Source organism: Mustela nigripes, chromosome 2 (assembly GCF_022355385.1).
Source record: "Mustela nigripes isolate SB6536 chromosome 2, MUSNIG.SB6536, whole genome shotgun sequence".
In the NCBI taxonomy this organism is placed as follows: Eukaryota; Metazoa; Chordata; class Mammalia; order Carnivora; family Mustelidae; genus Mustela; species Mustela nigripes.
The window spans coordinates 35,593,375-35,612,195 of NC_081558.1; the positions used below are offsets into that span (position 1 = coordinate 35,593,375).

Here is an 18,821-nt window from a genome sequence, read left to right on the forward strand (position 1 = left end):
GGGTATATTTCAGATAGAAAGTCAAATTAATAGGAGTGACAGGATGTGGGAGTTCATAGAGAGGGAAAGGAGAAAGACCTTCTTCATTTCTGGCTTGAAATATTGGGATTAGTGATGATGAATACAACTTTGGATGTGTTTTCGGAACCATAGACATCATGTTACTGTTTTTATAATTATCATCAAAGCAGTCATTTTCATGGCCTTCACGTGCTTATAATATATGTTCATTTTCCTGTAATAAAGAGACCACTTGGTCTCTAACACAACAGTTTATTTATTACTTTGATTACAGAGAAGAAAGTGAAGCTGTTGCTTCAACTTTCTCTGTGTTCTAAAAGAAGAATAAAGACATGAGAAGTGGAAGAACAAAAGCAATGACCTTATTCTTTCTTCCTCTTCTGCCTGGAAGACAGACAAGATAAGCAATGAGGAATTATAATTGATAAAGTAATTGTAGAGATAGGCTGCTAGAGGTGAAAAATGAGACTCCGACATGAAGGTTATCTTTCCTTCCAGGCTGAGAAAAATTTTTGTCTTCCATTTCCCTTTTCTTGCAGATCCTGAAAATTCTACTTTATGTACCCAGATCCAAATATAGAACTACATATCACTAGTTTTACAAAAAATGATTTAGCCTCTGTTCATGCTCTGTTACTATTAATGATTCTTATTCTCTCTTGAAGAGAACTTAGCTTTTTTCTTTGCTTTTGTTTTGTTTTTCACCTTGAGAATGCTATGGATTTTTAAGAAATAATTTTTCTCTTATTAACTTCACTAGAAAGTAAAAGAAAGCTTAGAGTCAAAATAGTGTCCCCTCTATATCATTGGATGATTTGCATTTCACATTCAAACTTGACATCAGGTTCATCTTTGGTTACTTGCAATCTTAGCAAGAAACAATATGTTTTATCTTTATCTTTTGATTGATTTGTTTCTTGCTAATATCACTTCCTTATATTTGCTTGATTAGAATTTAGGTTCTGGGGATCACAGATAAGTCTGAATCATAATCCTTCCACCTTATGAGAGGTGTGACCTCAGTTCAAATACTTTACTTCTCTGAAATTTGAGTTTCTACCCTAAAAGCAGAGATCATGAAAATATAGATCTATTAGCACTTTTGTAAGTATTTTTCTTAAAAATATTTTATTTATTTGACAGAGAGAGACACTGCGAGAGAGGAAACACAAGCAGGGTGTGTGGGAGAGAGAGAAGCAGGCCTCTGGCTGAGCAGGCATCTGGGCTGGATCCCAGGACCCTGGGATCATGACCTGAGCAGAAAGCAGAGGCTTAAGGACTGAGCCACCCAGGTTCCCCAGCACTTTTGCACTGAATGTAAAGGCTCAGCCAGGGATTGATACATAGCAAGAGCACCTCCAAAATAGGAATTAATACAGTAGCACCATCATCATTATTATATACTATTAATCATGATATTTTTATTATAAATTATATATTATATATACCCTCAGTCATCATTAATATATTATTATAACTCCTGTTCTCTTACTGTGCTTCATTTGCTTCCTCTTCATCATGCTTTTTTTCTTTTTAGCTTAAATATATTTTGAAGCAATGGAGGTACAGAATAGAGAAATAAGGCAAGTATATACAAATCATTTAGGCCCCAAAGGTAAGACTGACAAGCTAGGCATATTGCTATGTATCTGGTATAGGGCACATAGGACTGCTTGGTAGAATGGAAAATTTGGTGAGTCGTAGGGAAAAACAGCAAAATAACACCAATGATTTACATACACAAATGGGAAAAAGATAGGGTAACATTATTACTTAGCCAAGGGAAAAGGTATATTACCTTCTTATGAACATAACATGATTTAAAGCAGAGGTTGTCAGCCAACTGATAGGCAGCCCCAGTGACCATTTAAAAAAAAAAAAAAGAAAGAAAGAAAGAAAGAAAGAAGAAAAGAAACTGGGCTTTGGTGCCACTAGAGGCATATAGATTAGATGGAAGGTGATGTGACAATGATCCTTTCATCCATGCTTCCATTTTCATTAAACAATGGAAATGAAATAAGAAAAAACATCAGGGTTTGGAAATCACAACCAAAATGTTTAATTTCAAGAAATACGATTTAAATGGTGTACATGTAAGCCACTTTAATTTGCATTGGATTGAAACTTGGCATGTTTCTTTGTCCAGATGTAATTTATTTAGATTCCTTTAGTTGTTTTTCAATTTAGAAATATGCATAGACATAAAATGTTGCGTGTCTTGAATTTTTTTTCTGCATATTTGTGAATTAAAATTAGCAAAATTATTATTAAATGGACTGGTCTTAAGCTGAAATAGATGGCTTTTATTTCTTTGTTTAAAAAAAGATTTGAGAGATAAAAAGAGAGAGAGAGAGCATGAGTAGGGGGAGGGACAGAGGGAAAGGGAGAAGGAGACTCCCTGCTGAGCACAGAGAGCGCCATGGGGCTCAATCCCAGGACTCAGATTATGACCTAAACTGAAGTTAGACACTTAACCGATTGACCTATCCAGGTGCCCCAAATAGCTTTTATTTCTCATACCAAGAAATGAGAAGTGTGGTAATCAGGAACATGAGGGATTTTCTTGTGATACCTGACACCTGGATGGGGGAGTTGGCCCCTTCAATGGGTTTCCCATGTAACTTAATAATACAAAGTATATGTGATTTCTTTCTTTCTTTTTTTTTTAAAGACTTTAATGATCATTTGGAGAGGCAGGAAACACTCTATAGGATATAGAAATCACCTTTGAACATTTGTTCTTGGTCCTTCTCTTCCTGAGCCTCTAATGTATTTCTATCTGTCTCTCTGTCCCCCACCATTTTCTTTCTCCCTCCTAGTTTTCTCCTTGTTATATCCTCTATCTCTCTATCTCACTTGTTATTATGCAGGATGATTTGTGGAATATTCTTGGCTATTTAAGCGTTATGAGTGTTTTGGCTTTTACCCCTAGTTATTTTCATTGGGCTTTTGGTAAGAAAGAATGTGGGTTTCTCCATGGGGCAATGACTTGCTGAATATTCTTGGCTATTTAAGCATTATGAGTGTTTTGGCTTTTACCCCTAGTTATTTTTAATTGGGCTTTTGGTAGGAATGAATGTGGGTTTCTCCATGGAGCAGAGTTCTAATAAATAGGCATTTCACTTTCTCACATAAACACATGGGCATACACACAGATACTGTGTTTGAAGTGTGTACCTTTAGGAGTTTGGCTTAACGTATGGTTTGAACACCTAACTGTGTAGCTATCTTGAATTAATGAAACTGGATGGGCTACAGTGCTGTAGTCCTTCGCCTTTTGAAATATCGTGCCTGCGTGAGCAGGACATAACCATAGGCCACATGAGTGATCAGTCTATAACTCATGGATGACCAATGTCCTGAGGGATTCCAGGAGCTTGGTTTGATGTGCATACTGCTGGCTCCTCAGAGCTTAAGGCAGAACATAAAAATTCAATTAATACATAGATAGTACAAGTTAAAATCCTCATCAGTCAGAGTAGACTAGGTTGTGCTGCAATAACAAATAGCTCCCAAATCTTAGTTTTTTGAAGAACAAAGTATTTCTTAGTCACTGTGTATATCCATTATGGGCTGGTAGGAATAAGGGAGGGCCTGGGCTCTATGTGATCACTCAAGGATCCAGGCTGATAGTGTGACTAATCTCTGTTCTTGGGGCAAAAGAGGGGGTTGCCTCAACAATTAAATGTTGCAGCCTCAAAAAGACACCATCAATTCTGCTGATACTTCATTGGTCAGAACTTTATGGCCCATATGGAATCAGGAGACACAATCCTACTATGGCCAGATGGTGGAGAGGCCAATTTTTTTGAAAGATGTGATCAGGGGCACCTGGGTGGCTCAGTGGGTTGAAGCCTCTGCCTTCATCTCAGGTCATGATCCTGGGATCCTGGCATTGAGCCCCGCATCGGATTCTCTGCTCGTCGGGGATCCTGCTTCCCTTTCTCTCTCTCTGCCTGCCTCTCTGACTACTTGTGATCTCTCTCTGTCAAATAAATAAATAAAATCTTAAAAAAGAAAGAAAGAAAAAAAGAAAGATAGATAGATGTGATCAGGTAGTTTGCTCTTACAAAATAGTTGGAAGAATAGACAAAATTGCCTTAAATTCCAGTATTTGTTGAAGTTCATATCATTTAGGACAAATGGCCATTGGCTGCAATACAATGGACTACAAGGTATTTGGAAGAAAAACATAAAACTACATTGATAGTCTTGTTCCATTCATGCATATATAGAAAGTCTTTATTTCAGTCTTTTAAAAAAAATTAACAATGCTTATCTGAGTGCCTTGAACATAATCCTTTAGTATTTCAAGTTTATTGAATTGAATGAATTTGTAGTAACTATGTTTAGCTTTAATTTAATCCCTAGAAGGGAGGAACATAATGATTAGTTTTTCAAAATGGTAGCCCTTACTACTAACTTCCTTTTAACTTGAATGCATTAGCATAGCAAAAACAAAATAAAAAAAAATTAAAAAAAACCAAATTCATGGAGCAGACTATTTTCCACACTTCTATAAAGCCAAGAATGTACTCAATATATACCTGTTAAATGGATAAATAATACTTTTTTGAAACTATCTTAATGGTAAAGAAATGAGAAAAAGTAATGGTTAATTTTGGGGGGTTGTTTCAACCCTGACATTTTTAAGATTTTATTTATTTCTATAATAGAGAGGGAGAGTGTGTGTGTGTGTGTGAGAGAAAGAGAGAGAGAGAGAGAGCATGAGCAGGGGAGGATGGGCAGAAGGAGAAGGAGAAGCAGACTCCTGGTGACCAGGAAACCTGATGCAGGGCTCAGTCCCAGTATGCTGGGATCATGACCTGAGCCAAAGGCAGATGCTTAACCAACTGAACCACCTAGTCAGCCCAACTATGAAGTATTTTCTTTGAGTGTCTAAGACATGGGCTTTTACACTAGATCATTGGAGTTTGAAACCAGCTCTATCACTTACAAGCTATATTACCCTATGCAGGTTTCTTAATCTCCCTGTTCCCCCTGGGAACACACCTTATCCATGAAATGGAGATAATAATAATAATATTTACCTTATGGGGTGAGTAAAAAGGGTTAAATTATACCTTATAACCAACATACTATAGAGTAGTACTACTCATAGGAAAGGTTTAATAAACATTAGGTGCCACACTGCTGTTATTTGTGCCTTCATACTGCACCATCGGTATACAATTTCCATATGTATCACCAACACAACAATAATGAACCACAAAAATGACACATGCACTACTGTTACTTTGATTTTTTTTTAAGACATCTATTTATTTATTTGACAGAGAGAGATCACAAGTAGGCAGAGAGGCAGGTGGAGAGAGGAGGAAGCAGGCTCCCCGCCGAGCAGAGAGCCCGAAGTGGGGCTTCATCCCAGGACCCTGAGACCATGACCTGAGCGGAAGGCAGAGGTCCCCACTGAGCCACCCAGGCGGTGGCTACTTTGGTGTTGTTACATGTACATTACATAGTGGGAAAGACCCGTGGGAAGGACCCATACATCTGCAGGGGCTCTCATTCTTACACTCTGTGTAACATGAGCAAAGGTGATGGTTTCCCAAGTAGCACGGTGGCATCAACCGTTCTTTATCTTTTTTTTTTTTTTTTTTTAAGATTTATTTATTTGAGGTGGGGAGGGGCAGAGGGAGAGAATTTTGAAGCACACTCCCCTCTGAGTGTGGAGTGTGATGTCGGCCTCGATCCCACCACCCATGAGATCATGACCTGAGCCTATACCAAGAGCCAGAGGCTCCACCCACTGAGAAACCCAGGTGCCCCTTTGACCCTTCTTTATAACACCTGTGCAAGGCAGAGATACTCTGAGGCATTTCAAAAGGTTTGTGAGGAGGGAAAATCATGAGAATCATCTTGATTTTGAAAAAAAAATATATGAAAGACTTGGCCTATGACATTGGCGATCACACTGATCTTATTCTCTGCCTTGTCTTCAAGCATCTGACACATAGTAGGTACTTTATAAGCAATTCATGAAATAACTGAATGAGTGTTTCTGAGAATCAGTGCTCATGCAGTCTATAAGTGAAAAGTAGGTCACCTTATGTGCATTGTTAATGTTGAGATACAATCACACTATTTCCGAAGAAGAGAGTGTCCGAACCATAGTACTAGAAACAAAATGTTCGGTTTCTGAGTGTTTCCTCTCCCTACCCCAGCATGTTATTGAGGGTGAGGGAGATTTTTTAAAAAACGCTTTGAGCATATTTCTTTGTCAAAACCCAGTGTCTGGTGCTGAAAATGACATGTTTCTATTTATTAAACATGTTCAAAAATCTCAGAAGATTTTTATTGGGCTTATGCATATAAGCATCTATATTATATTCCAAGTATGCCATATTCCCAAATTTAGCTGCCAAAACAATTGACAGACTTAAATTTGTATAAACCTAACAATATTTTTGGCTCACATACTGGTTCAAAGGCCACGAAGGGGTAAGAAATGGCCCATATAGTGCACTTTTGCTTTTACTATTAGTAGTCGAACACCCATTAACACTATCAGTATTTTGCAAAATGCTTTTTTTGCTCTTCCTTCCCTCTTTACCCTTTTGGCAAATGAATGGTATCAGTGAAAGCTCCTACAGAACATACCAGACAATATAGTGTTAAAGTGCTGCTTGAGTTGCTGAAGAGTTAGTGGGCAGGCATTACAATTCCCTGTAGCTGTAACAGAGGGTAATGTCACTTTAAGACATGTGATACTTTACAGAGGAGGGATGTATTGAAACAGACTACTGCTACTTACAGCACCAGCACCGTATAGCAGCCCTGCTCCTACATTTTGCTGCCTTACTCTGCCCTGACTGCACAGGACTGGGGATGGTCCATCATTAACTGTAAACTGATTCTCATCAGGATCACTTCAAAGGTCTCATCAGACAGAGGTGACGCCAGGAGATGATTTAAAGGTGAAAATGACAAGGTTTCTACCCCTCAAACCTTGGCTCCTTTTCTGACAATACAGTCTGAATGAACCCGATGTCTTCTTTACAGTGGAAATAGCATTGGAAGAGAAAAACATATTTTTTAATCCTGATAAGAAGATTATTGGGAAGATCTTTAAAAAAAAAAAAAAAAAAAAAAAAAACCTCCAATTGTGCACAGATGGATTTTAGAAAGTGTTAGAGCTTTCCAATGAACACTAATAGAGTACTCTGCTCTTGGCTGGATTTTTCAGGTAAGAAGCTTCTTTAAGGACTTAAGATTCAGAAAGCAGATTTGTAACCTATTCAGTCATATTTAGAGAACTATGTAAGGCTGGATGCATTATTTGGTGGAAAACACCTATTAACATAGAGACAAGAGAGTGAGCAGTGAGCTGATAGGCAGGAGCCTTGGAAGCGATGCTGAGAATTTTAAAAAAGTTAAATAAAAAAGGAAAAAGAAGGAAAATACTGCAAATGTGAAGTCACAGTAATCTTTTTAAGTGCTAAAAGCTATGGGGGTGAAGAAATGAGCAAGAGAAAGCAGAGTCATGGAAGAACTGTTAAGTTTTGATTGTGGTAGGCTTTTTTAAAGTTTAGATGAATTTCCAGTGCATTTTAACTGAAATTCACAAGTAGTCAGTGCATGCCACAGTCACCTTTATTTTGTCTTTCTATAATTTGCAGGGTATTTTGAAAAGCCCCTTAAATGCATTCATTTCAAGATTCACAGAAGGGGTGTTGCTATTTATCTCTACTGAAGAGAATGCATCTATGTTATACTGATAGTTCTGAAAACAGTGAGGCTGAATCTGTTGTGTACAAAAGTAAACAGTGGGCAGTGAAACTAATTATAAAGTGAGTGGTCCATCTGAATCACAGAGTGAGGCATGAAAGGCATCATGCTGTTGCAAATAATGTTTTCCTACTTTGCACTTAATTGTGGTTGTCACCATTTGTCTATTACAGTCCTAAACCCCTTTTAAATACTGCATCTCTCTCCTAAAGCCCATAAATTATCTTGTATTGTGTCTTTATACACACACACATATATATAATGTATATTCTGCTTTCGGAACATCACAGTTTTTGAAACAGTGCCAGTTTCCTTGAATAAAGAAACCACACTGGGAGGTCACTAGCAGATTTAAATGTATAGTTGAAATACTTGTAGTGTGTCATTTGACAGCAGAAAAAAATTTAAAAGGAACAGTCTGGGTTCTACAGCTCTAAGAGAAAATAATAGACTTAACTGGATTCTTGTATAGAAAAATGCTTCTGTATCACTGGCTGAGTAAGGACGGTGCTTCAAGTTTGATTAATTTGGCAATATGAAATGCAGCATAAGGTGTTGTTTGAGAAATTGGACAATATGTAGCGCAGTTGAGCCTCTGTAGCTCGTAAGATCCTTATAGGTGCAGATAAGACTGTCAAAGTTTCAGCGCCTGAGAAAAGGTATATGTTCATCCCTAAATACATACACCACCTGTGTATGCATATTCATCAACACTATACAACAAATGCCACGATGGGATTTTAGGTGGCAAAGCAATATTGTAAATTATGGCTCGCTCTAGGATAGAAGCATAGATCTTGCCTCTGAAATTCATTCTGGCTGAAGACAATTCCGTCTGATTTTAAGTCCAGCCAAAAAAGACCGGTTCTATCAGGAGATTACAACATGCCTCTGAGAAATGATTACTTAGTTTAGAAGACAGCAGAATGATTAAAAATTCATGACTGTAGAATTAAAAAAAAATGCACTCTTTCCTTCCAGGCTTATGTCAGACTTACAATGAAGTTAGAATGAACAGGAGTATGCAGCTTTTCAAAGCCTGGAATAACTATAGTTTAAAGATCATCGTGTAAAACAGGCTGTATAGGCAGGATACTGTGCTTTAAACTGCCTAACGGAGAGTCAAAAACTTTTATTTATTTTTGTGTTCTGGCAGTCCTTGGAGTTTGGCTTTGCAGAATTTCACAAAGAATTCATGATCTCTCCAGGAAGGCTTTCCCTCAATCCCCCTTCATGGCATGACCTCTGCTGGGTTAATTTCAGCCAGCAAAGTAGCAAAGGGGACATGACGTCTGAGACCCTCCTTCTCTCATCAGTGGGACTGACTGAGCTGGGGGCTTGAAGCTGGGGGTAATCCTCGCTATCTCATGCTCTCTTTAGAGAATGGCAATGGTCTCTGCGATGTCCTGGGTCCTGTATTTGTGGATAAGTGCTTGTGCCCTGCTCCTCTGCCATGGATCCCTTCAGCACACTTTCCAGCAGCACCACCTGCACAGACCAGGTAAGTCGGGCGCTGGCTCCCCTGCAGCCTCCAAGTCTCACTGCTGTCACCCTAACAGATGGTTGAATGTAAGTGACAGAAAGTGCTACCCTGCGGGCAGCTTGCCTCTGAATTCCAAGACTCACATTGCTGGCTGGATGCTTTGGGGCAAGGTGAGGGGGATACTAAAATGCCCTAGAGGTATTTCTATGAATCTCTCAGAAAAAAAAAAAAAAAAGAAAATGGTTTTCTCTAAGAGTCTCCCTACCCCCTTCCTCACACCTTAAAAAAGTGAAGTCATTGGTTTTGGGATGCTTTGGCCAATAGCCAAAACTCTGCAGAAGATGGGATAACTTGCAAGACTTGATATTTTTTAGAGAGGCAAAATAGGATCTTTGCAACAATAAAATAATGTGTATGGATATTCCTTGTATATCTTATCCAGTGTAGATACTATAATCTCGGTGTGTATGTGGCTAAGGATTTTGTGGAGATGTTAGTGCCAAAATTAACTTTGGAAGTAGTTTGTTAATGAAAAAGAAATTTAAAAATAACTTACTATTTCTTGTCTGGTTTAATTTGTCTCCTTTCCTTTCTCCCTTCCTTCCTTCACTTTCTGTTCTTCCAGTTTGTTCCGTGGTGTTTTTCTCTCCCTCTTCCTTGGCACTTTCAGGAACAAGTTCCCTTTAGCCTGATCCCCCACACACACACACACACACCCCCCGCCGCCCCATATTGAATTTTGATTTCCAGATGCATTTTGCTTTTCTTCGTCTTTTTGTTTAAAGTATATCTTTTACCGTTCCATGGCCTCACTCTTCAATCTGGCTTTTTTTTTTTTTCCCCACTTTCTTTGCCTTTCTCATTACTGTCCCCCAGCTTGATTGTCCTTACCCTTACCGGTTCTTTGAAAAGATTTCCTTCCATATTCTGTTTAGTTTCAGCCTTTGCATTCATTTACTCCTCCCTCCACCTGCGCCGCCCTCCCCCATCGCCAAGCGTGGGCTCCGGGGACTAGTTGCGCCGCCAAGCTCCTGATCTTCAGTTCGGAAGTGCTCCCAGCCCTCTATCCCCTCTCAAATGCCTTCCTGGCCTCCTCCCACACGTTCCGCTGGCTCCGGCTGCGCGCGGTCCAGCGTCCACGCCTTTGCCTATCTCAGGCTCCGCAATCGGCCTGGGCACCAGTCCTGGGCTCGTCGGCGCAATCGTCCAGCAACACCTCCCGGGGCGCTGTGTGCTGACTCCCCGGGCTCTGCTTCCAGGCTGCGGGCAGGACGGAAAGAGCGAGGGTGCAACCTGGGGTCCTCCCGCGCGCCCGCAGCGGGCTGGGCTGCGGGGGAGCGCCCCAGCGGGTTCGCTGCAGGAGCCGCGGCCACCCCTCCCCCCGGCACCGCCGAGGACTCGGGAGGAGGAGGGGTCGGGGTGGGAGGAGGAATCAGGGCGGCCTCAACCTGGGGGCTGCGTCAGGGCCCCAGCCACCCTCACTCCCCACGCCCTGAGTCTCGGAGGGAAGGCGAGGGGGCGCTGGTGCCCCTGCAGGTGGGCATGGAAACTGCTCTGCCACCCCCGCCGCGAGCTTGCATTTCCGCCTTGTGGGTCCTCGTCCCCCAGCGGGCACCCCCACGCTGGGAGGCTTCGGTGCCGTGGCGAAGGAAGAACAAACGTGGGTTATGGAAGCCCGGGTTTACCTCCAGTTAGTTAATTACCAATCTGTTCAGGCAGAAATGTCTGATTTGTTACATTCCTACAAATAACGCGGCAAATCGGCATACATTGTAATCGTTAACAGTAAGAATTCGTAACAAAAATAACTATTGTGATTGTTTTAGGCACACTCTCACGTTGTCTTAATCCGTCTATAAGTAGGTGTAATCGCCCCTCCCAAACGCGCACCGCCCCCCCCCCCACGCACCGCCCCCAATCCTTCTGTTGCCCAGGAGACTGAAGTTCTGAGGGATCTGGTGACTTGTGTGAGACCGCACAGCCAATAACTGCCGTTGGAAGTCAGGTCGGTCTGATGTCACCTCCCTGGCTTGTTTCCCAAGGAGGGCATAATATCTCTCAGGGCACAGAATAATCACGCCCAGTAGCCTCCTTGAGGGGGTGTGAACTGTTCCGCATAATCTGTGAAAACTTCCAAGTTATGTCAACGCACGGACTCATTTAAACTGCAAAAAAGGTGTCCATGGCAGGACTTGGTAAGGGGTGGCACAAGGCAATGGCAGCGCTCAGGACCGGCCCTCATCTCGGGTGCTTAAGTTGAAGTGGCTTGACCTTGGGAAAGTCAGTTTTCTTCTCTGGGCCCAATTTCCCATTTAGAGATATTGTGGGGGTGTAAATAAAATGATTTCTGTGACAGTGCTTTGTAAACTGTGAAGCTCCTTCGTGAATATCAGTAACTCTGACATCTACAAAGGTACACGGTAGAGGTGCTGAATGAGTAAAGTTTTGCTGTTCACACAGCTAACAATCCACATAGGACAAAACCTTGTGTTAACCTCCTGATTTTTTTTTTTTTTTAAACTATGTAATACCTGGCTAGAAAAAGACCACTGCCTTTTCGGCTGGATGTGTATAGTCGTGAAATAGAGTATACGTTGCAGTGAGCTTTCACTTAGACTATCTGTTCATCATTTAATACAGGAGGGTTTTTTGTGGGTGTTTTTTTTTTGTTTGTTTGTTTGTTTGTTATTGTTTTGTTTTGTTTTGTTGGACCTGGGGTTATGGCTATGCTACTTCTATTAAGTAAACTCAAATCTTTATGGGGCTTGTTATCAAAAGATTTTAATTTTAAACTGAGAAACATGTCATTAAGTGTTGACTAAAACCAAATTCAGTATTTGCTTTCTCCACTGTCTATTGGTAGAAATTGCTTATTATCACCAATGCATGGTCTATCTGTATGTCGGCTACCCCAAGAAATTGTAGCTTGGAACCCAATTTTAACCCCAAATGCTTATATATTTGAGATCCATTTCAGATTCATTGATGAAATTAAGAAACTATATGTACTCCTTTCTAGATGCAGGAAGATTAAAATGACATCAAACTGAAAGTCCAATGGTTCTATGTAATAGGTTTATTCAACTTTCTTGGGTTTTCAGCAGTAGCTGCGAAGATTAAAGCGATAGATCTTGGACACAGCAATATTCTAGATTCAGTCAGAAATGCAATCTCCTCTAATACAATCCGTTTTGATTTTAAGAGTAAATGTATGCTTTTTTTGATGAGAGTTGTGATGTTTCCCTTTGTGAGTCTTACATCTTCAGGGACACTAATGAAATGTGTATGAAAACAAGAGAGAAATCACGGCCAGTTATCTGTGACAATCCACCCCTAAATGAGCAAATAAATAAATAAATAGTTGGATAAATGAGCAGAAAGGAAAAACATAATCTCATTTTCTCAAATCAGTTAAAACAAGTGACATGATGAGAAAAAATGAGACACCAGGCAGACCCTGAGCTTTGCCACATTTGCCTAAGCTTGAAAAATCACCTCTTTCATAAAGCAGGAGCAGGAGGACACTGCATGCATACCAAGTATCCGGGAAATGTGAAAAATGACAAATCTTTCCCTCAGAGCCCTGAATGGGGGGAGAGTGAAGGCTTTACAGCTGCCTCCTCACCTGCTTAGGAAAGGCTGGTCCCCCTCTTGCCAGCCGCTTACCCGCAGCTTTGCCATCCCTTACACAGTAAGATTGATGGTGTTCCCATCCCAAGCAGCCAATTTCAGTCTCTCAAGAAATAATCCACTACACTGACAGATGAGTGGAATTTGATGCGTTGTCCCCCTCATCAGACTGTGCCGCACCTGGATGGCACCAGCCAGCCTGGGTCCTGTATGGGAAATGGTTAGAGATCTGGGCCAATTTCTGCTGTCAAAACATGAAATCCGCACAATGTTTTTGTGAGGCCGTGAATTTGAGATCTGTCTTCTCAATGCAGTGGGTTAGTATACAAGCAGAATGAGAATATGTTAACCAGAAAACAGACTGATTTTAATAGATTCCCCTGTAGTCTCTAAGTACTTTCTATTTTTCATATTTATGGTATTAGGAATGCACCATTTATTTTCACTTACTCACCAGTTAGGAAGGATTAAAACAGTCGATCAAATGGAAGTGAATTTTAAAATTACACAAATGAGTAAAATGTGCTGTAGATTAACAGATTTGTAATTTCAATAATTTAATATTTGGCTAAATCAAGTTTTTATTTTAAGAATAATGTAGGAAATTACCATAACAACTTGAAGAATACTCGTGCCTTTTATGTATATAAATAGTAAAGCTAGAAGGGGACACATAATTTAAAAAGAGACAGACTGAACAATGAAAACCCAAAAGTGATGTGTTCCCTGGTTTCAGGTAATTAAAACAGACAGCTTCAACTCTTTCTAAGCATCAGGTATGTAACAGGTGAAAAAGGTGGAAAGGTTTGCTGGATGTAACTTTCTAATTTAGAATTAGTTTTTTCCCCCTTATGGATATATGAATTATGACAGTAATTTTAATGATTACTTAATTTCGAGTGTGTGGGTATGTGTGTGTGTGGGGGGGCGTTATTCTTGAAACTTAATAAAATATGGATCATTTCAAAATACTTTAGTAAGAAAAGATCCTTGGAATTCTTTAGTAATTTAAAATTACAAAGATAAATTACATGAGACAAGAAGTTATAAGTGCCTAATGAATCATTTATTCTTGAGTCGATGCTATTGTATGACAGGTGTGTATGGAAATAATATATGGAAAGATCACTCTGAATAGAATTGTCTATGTAACTTGTGCTTGGCCTGATTTAAAACTATATTAAACAAACTATGTAGTTAGAGGGAGGTATACATTTATGACTTAATTATTGCATAGTGAAACATCACTGTACATTTAAAAGTGTGATTTTTTTGGTTAAAATATTAAAAAGCATTCTTGTATATCTTATCTTTAGTATTCAGTATCACTTTATTGAAAGCTGATTAAGGAACATGTGTTAGAATACCAAGGCACATTACAATAAAGGATTGTTTTACAACTGTAGTATAGAAGATATCGTCAGAACAACAGTGGTTGCATATTGGCTTTTTAAGAATTCTTACCAGTACTGGATTGCTAAGTGTAGTGAATTGACCTAAGGATTAGAGCAGACAGGTTGTTATTTGGTGTAAGCTGGTGCTAGTGATAATCCACTGATCATCTGATTGATGTTATTGACCTTGTTCCAGAGTCAGAGGGCAGCTATGGACGTTTGATAAGACTTCAAAAGTATCAAAACCAAGTAGAGATGCAAATAAATATTTCCTGTCAATCCCCTGAATTTATAAGAGAATTATCACTAGGCTATATAAATATTGTTACTTATGTGAGCTCAAGCCTATGGCTTCAATTCATCATAGTTAAGGAAAATAGATCTTAGACCACACTGAAAACAAATATTTAGAAGCGGCACTAGTACACATTAGCCTTCAGTTGTTAATTTCTTAAAGTTCATTTAAGATGGCAACTTGAACTTTTTGAAAAAGTCTTCCAGTTTTAAACTGTGTGAAAATCTCAAAGCTTTAGCATGTAAATTGGTGCACCATTTTTTGAAAACAATTTGGCAACGTCTCCCAAAATGTAAAATGTGCAAATCCTACACAATTCCATTTCGAGACGCTTATCCTAAGAAAATGATTGGACAGGTGTGGAAAAAATGTATGCAAAGGTCTAGTTAATTTAATGGCAAGTAACTGGAGGGGTGCTTTATGTACATGGAAAAGAGATTGGTAAAATAAATCCCCGACAATGGGACTCAATGTAGCCACTGCAAAGAATGAGATGTGTTTATATGTATTCCTAAGGAAAAATGTCCATGATATACTGCTCAGTGGGGAAAAAAAAAAAAAAGAAAAAAGAAGAAGAAGAAAAGAAACAGAATATGCAGTTTCAAAATCATTTTGGAAACAAAATATTAACACAGGCATAAAAAGATGTCAGAAAAGCTATAAGCATTTTATACGTAGTATCAGTTAAACCTCGTGGTAGGATGAGAATGCCTTGGACTTCTTATTTCCTATAGTTTTTGGCTTTTATTTTTATATTTTTAATTTTTTTTTTAAGATTTACTTATTTGAGAGAGACGGAAAGAGAGAGAATGAGAGAGAGCAGGGGAGGGGCAGAGGGAGAGAATTCCAAAGCAGATTCCACTCACTGGGGAGCCAGAAATGAAGAGGGGCTCCGCTCAGGCACCCTGAGATCACGACCTGAGCCGAAACCAAGAGCTGGCCGGTGAACCGACTGAGCCACCCAGACCCCCCAGTTATGTGTTTTTAAGATTTGTTTTTAATATAGGAAAATATTACTTTTTAACCGAAAGCTTAAAATAGTAGCTCTAGTTTTATGGGCAAAATGAGAAATGTATCAAACAGTGTTGTCAGTTTAAAGGGAAAGAAGAAAGACTAGGTAGGAAAGTATCATGAGGCACCTTTCCTTTTAAGAGCCTTAATCCAAGGAAATCTCTAGGCCAGTATTTTCCAGTTCACAGAATACAGTAACCTCAAGATGCTGCTTGGAAAAAGGCTATTAAGTGTTGGGGAAGTACTCATTGTCTGGTATATTCTCCTCTTAGAGATTTACAGTGCATGTAAGTGCATACAAGTTCTGGAAAGATTTGCAGATAGGAAGCCTGATTCTGTTTAACTAAAAATTTCCCCCCAAAAATCTTTTTAATTTGGGCAATATCTAAAGTGCCTATTCTTATCACGTGCATTGAGAAGTGTGAGCCACTGTGCTATCCATCTGCTTATCTCTCACTTTTAGTAAGGAACTAGACAATATAATAGAGGCTCAAAAGTATTTGTTACATTATTAAGGAAAGAAGGAATGAATGTTCTGGTAAAATCTGTAATTCTCTTTCATGTATTACTGCTTGTGTGTATGGATCGTTGCATATGCCTTTGTAAGTGTATTTATAATTTAGGGATACCACAAAAAGAGAATGGTATAAATAGTAAATTGTCAGTATACCACACGTACGTATGTGTGTATGTGCGTGTTTGTGCAATAGTTTGTGTAGCTATTTACTCTATTTGACAGCAGTTCCATTAACTAAAATAACCCAAGGAATATACTTACAAATGCAGTAAAACCTTCAATCCCTAAGGTTTTCAGTCACAGCACAAGTTTTTTTTCCTACAGATTTAGAAAGTACTATAAGCGCGGCCTTAAGGGACTAAAGAGAAACTTCTCTTAGCAAATAGGAAAAGGCCTCTGCTTTCAAGTTTTTTTATATCAAGAGAAAACTTCACTTCATCTTTGTAGCAGGGAGAAATAACAGACAGCAATTTTTCCTTTCTTTGGGGTAAAAAGAAAATGAATTATTTTGTTAACCATTGTGTAAACTAATTAGATTCTCTAAAGTTAATGTCCTCAAAGCACTTAGGGTACCCTGTTGGCCTACTGTTTCTTTCTCCTCCTCCATTTTTATATAATAAAGATCCAGAGAAAGAAAAGAGAATTGATATAATCACAGCGATTTTCTCTTGGAAGATGGATAGATACACTCAGTAATGTGGCTATTCATGAAGCACATTCTTCTTCCATGCAGGGAAGGAGTCAGACCAAACCTCACCCTGAGTCTGGGAGGGAGGAAGACTTACACCCTCAGCCAAGGTCATTGTTCTCCTGATGTGATGACCTGTATTTACCTTCACGGTGCCCTTACTAGACCTTCTCTTTTAGACACATTTTCATGTCACTCAAGAATACAGGCGGGCTGACTGAGTCTGCATATACCCAAATTACTTTTTGTTTGCCCCTCATGTGGATGAAAAATGGATGTATTGAGTCATAGGCTTTGAAGTGAATAAAGAAGTGAATACAGAATGCCAGGTTTAGATGAGCTACTGCACAGAGGAGGAAAAAGCATGGTAATGCTCTTGAAATTGATAATGTATCTTAGATTCAGGTCAGCAGGCCAGTAGGTCAGACTTCCCACTGAATGAATGTTGTGTAAGTATTCAATAAATATTTTCTCATCCACTGGGCAAGAACTTTACATCCTTTAAAAATGCAAATACTGGCAGGAAAGTACCACATTAAGCCTTTTTTATATCGAATGGTAACGAGGAAGGAGCATCACAGTAGGGATGGGACACTGGGGCATTCAGGATCAATTGTCAATTGCAAGCCTGCAGTAAGAGGGTAGAAGGAAGCAGTGGTTTTCATCTTGTGCATAGACGCTCCAAAGAGGCCATCTATGCATGCCGCAAACATAAAGTATATTCCTGTCCATCGTAGATGGACATGGCAAATACCTTCGTGCACCAGCCAGTTAGCAAAGATGATTGGGCCAACCTGAGGATCACGGTGGCTTCTGAAGAGCTTGTGGGTCTCCAGAGGGAAGATCATATCCTTAGCTATGCCCAAGATAGGCTCAGTATGACTACATCATCCCATGGTTCAAGGCAAGTGGGAGACTTAGACTTTTATGGATAGTTTCTTTATCTTTTAAGTGTCAAGTGGACCAAACAAAACTTGACTCGGGGCTATATCCCACCTGCGGGTTATTAATGTGTGACCTCAGACAAGATTATTTCTGGCTCCACCATTTTTTGATTTCTAATGAATTTGTCAAATCCTTTTACATGAGCAGGTAGAAAGAGGTGAAAGCAGTGGGGCTAAAAGGGGAATTTTTATGCACGTCTGTCTTGGCTTATTTAGCTTATGCCTGTGGTTTCTGTCCCATCCTGACTTATATCCCAAATGCTAAAGGGCTGAGTCTCTGGGTATTTTGTAGACAAGCTACTAACTGTTGAAGGAGCTAGTAACAGAGTCTGATAATCAAAGAGCATTTATATAATGAAGCCAAGGGCCTGAACAGAGGTCTCATTTTGAATCTTAGCTAAAAATAAATTAATTTTCCTTTAGATTAAAGTTTGGCAGAAAGAGTAAACTATAAATGTAATGAAACAGAGAGAAGATCAGGCAGCAGCGTCATGTTGCCTGTATAAAACCTTTAATTTAATACTTCATTATAGTTTTCAAAATCTAGTCTGCAGTCCACTAGTGGGTTATAAATTTATCTTGGAACTCAACGGTGTTTTGTTTTGTTTCCTGCTCTTGTTCTTTTCAGATTTCGTGTGCACTTATTTTGCCTCTGAGTACAGTCTACTTATTAGTATAGCAACTGAATTATCATTCTATTAGAATGACATGTAACTAAGGTTTACTGAGCTTCCCTACTTCACCATTCTATTAAGAAAACTGGCTGCCAGCTCTTGGGAACATTGCAAAGTGCCTGCATGAAAATAATTAGAATTCACGCAGTTTGGGGAGGGATAATTTGTTACCAGTGAATCTTGAGTGTTGTTTGAGTTGTTTAGTGATTTTGAATTGCTGTGGTCTTCGCTTTTTAATTATAAATTAGTGTTGGTTTGGTTTCATCACTATCAATTAAATTTGCTGTGGGCTGTTTTGTTAACCCTGTAGTCTGTAATGATGCGCGTTTGCATATTTGGGATTTTAGATTTACCAAAGAATAGACTTGAAGACATTCCTGAATTGTGGCTCGGAAATGATTTACCTATATCCATA

The 18,821-nt window shown here is 39.3% G+C and overlaps 1 protein-coding gene across 1 annotated transcript in view; it reads left to right on the forward strand.

Moving 5' to 3' along the window:
* The first annotated feature begins 8,872 nt into the window (after positions 1-8,872).
* The window catches only part of TAFA1 (TAFA chemokine like family member 1), a 507,466-nt gene continuing 497,517 nt past the window's right edge, over positions 8,873-18,821 (forward strand). Inside the window, exon 1 of the mRNA XM_059387870.1 lies at positions 8,873-9,271. Within this exon, the coding sequence (XP_059243853.1) occupies positions 9,154-9,271 (118 nt within the window). The 5' untranslated portion in view covers positions 8,873-9,153. The remainder of the gene's footprint in view (positions 9,272-18,821) is intronic.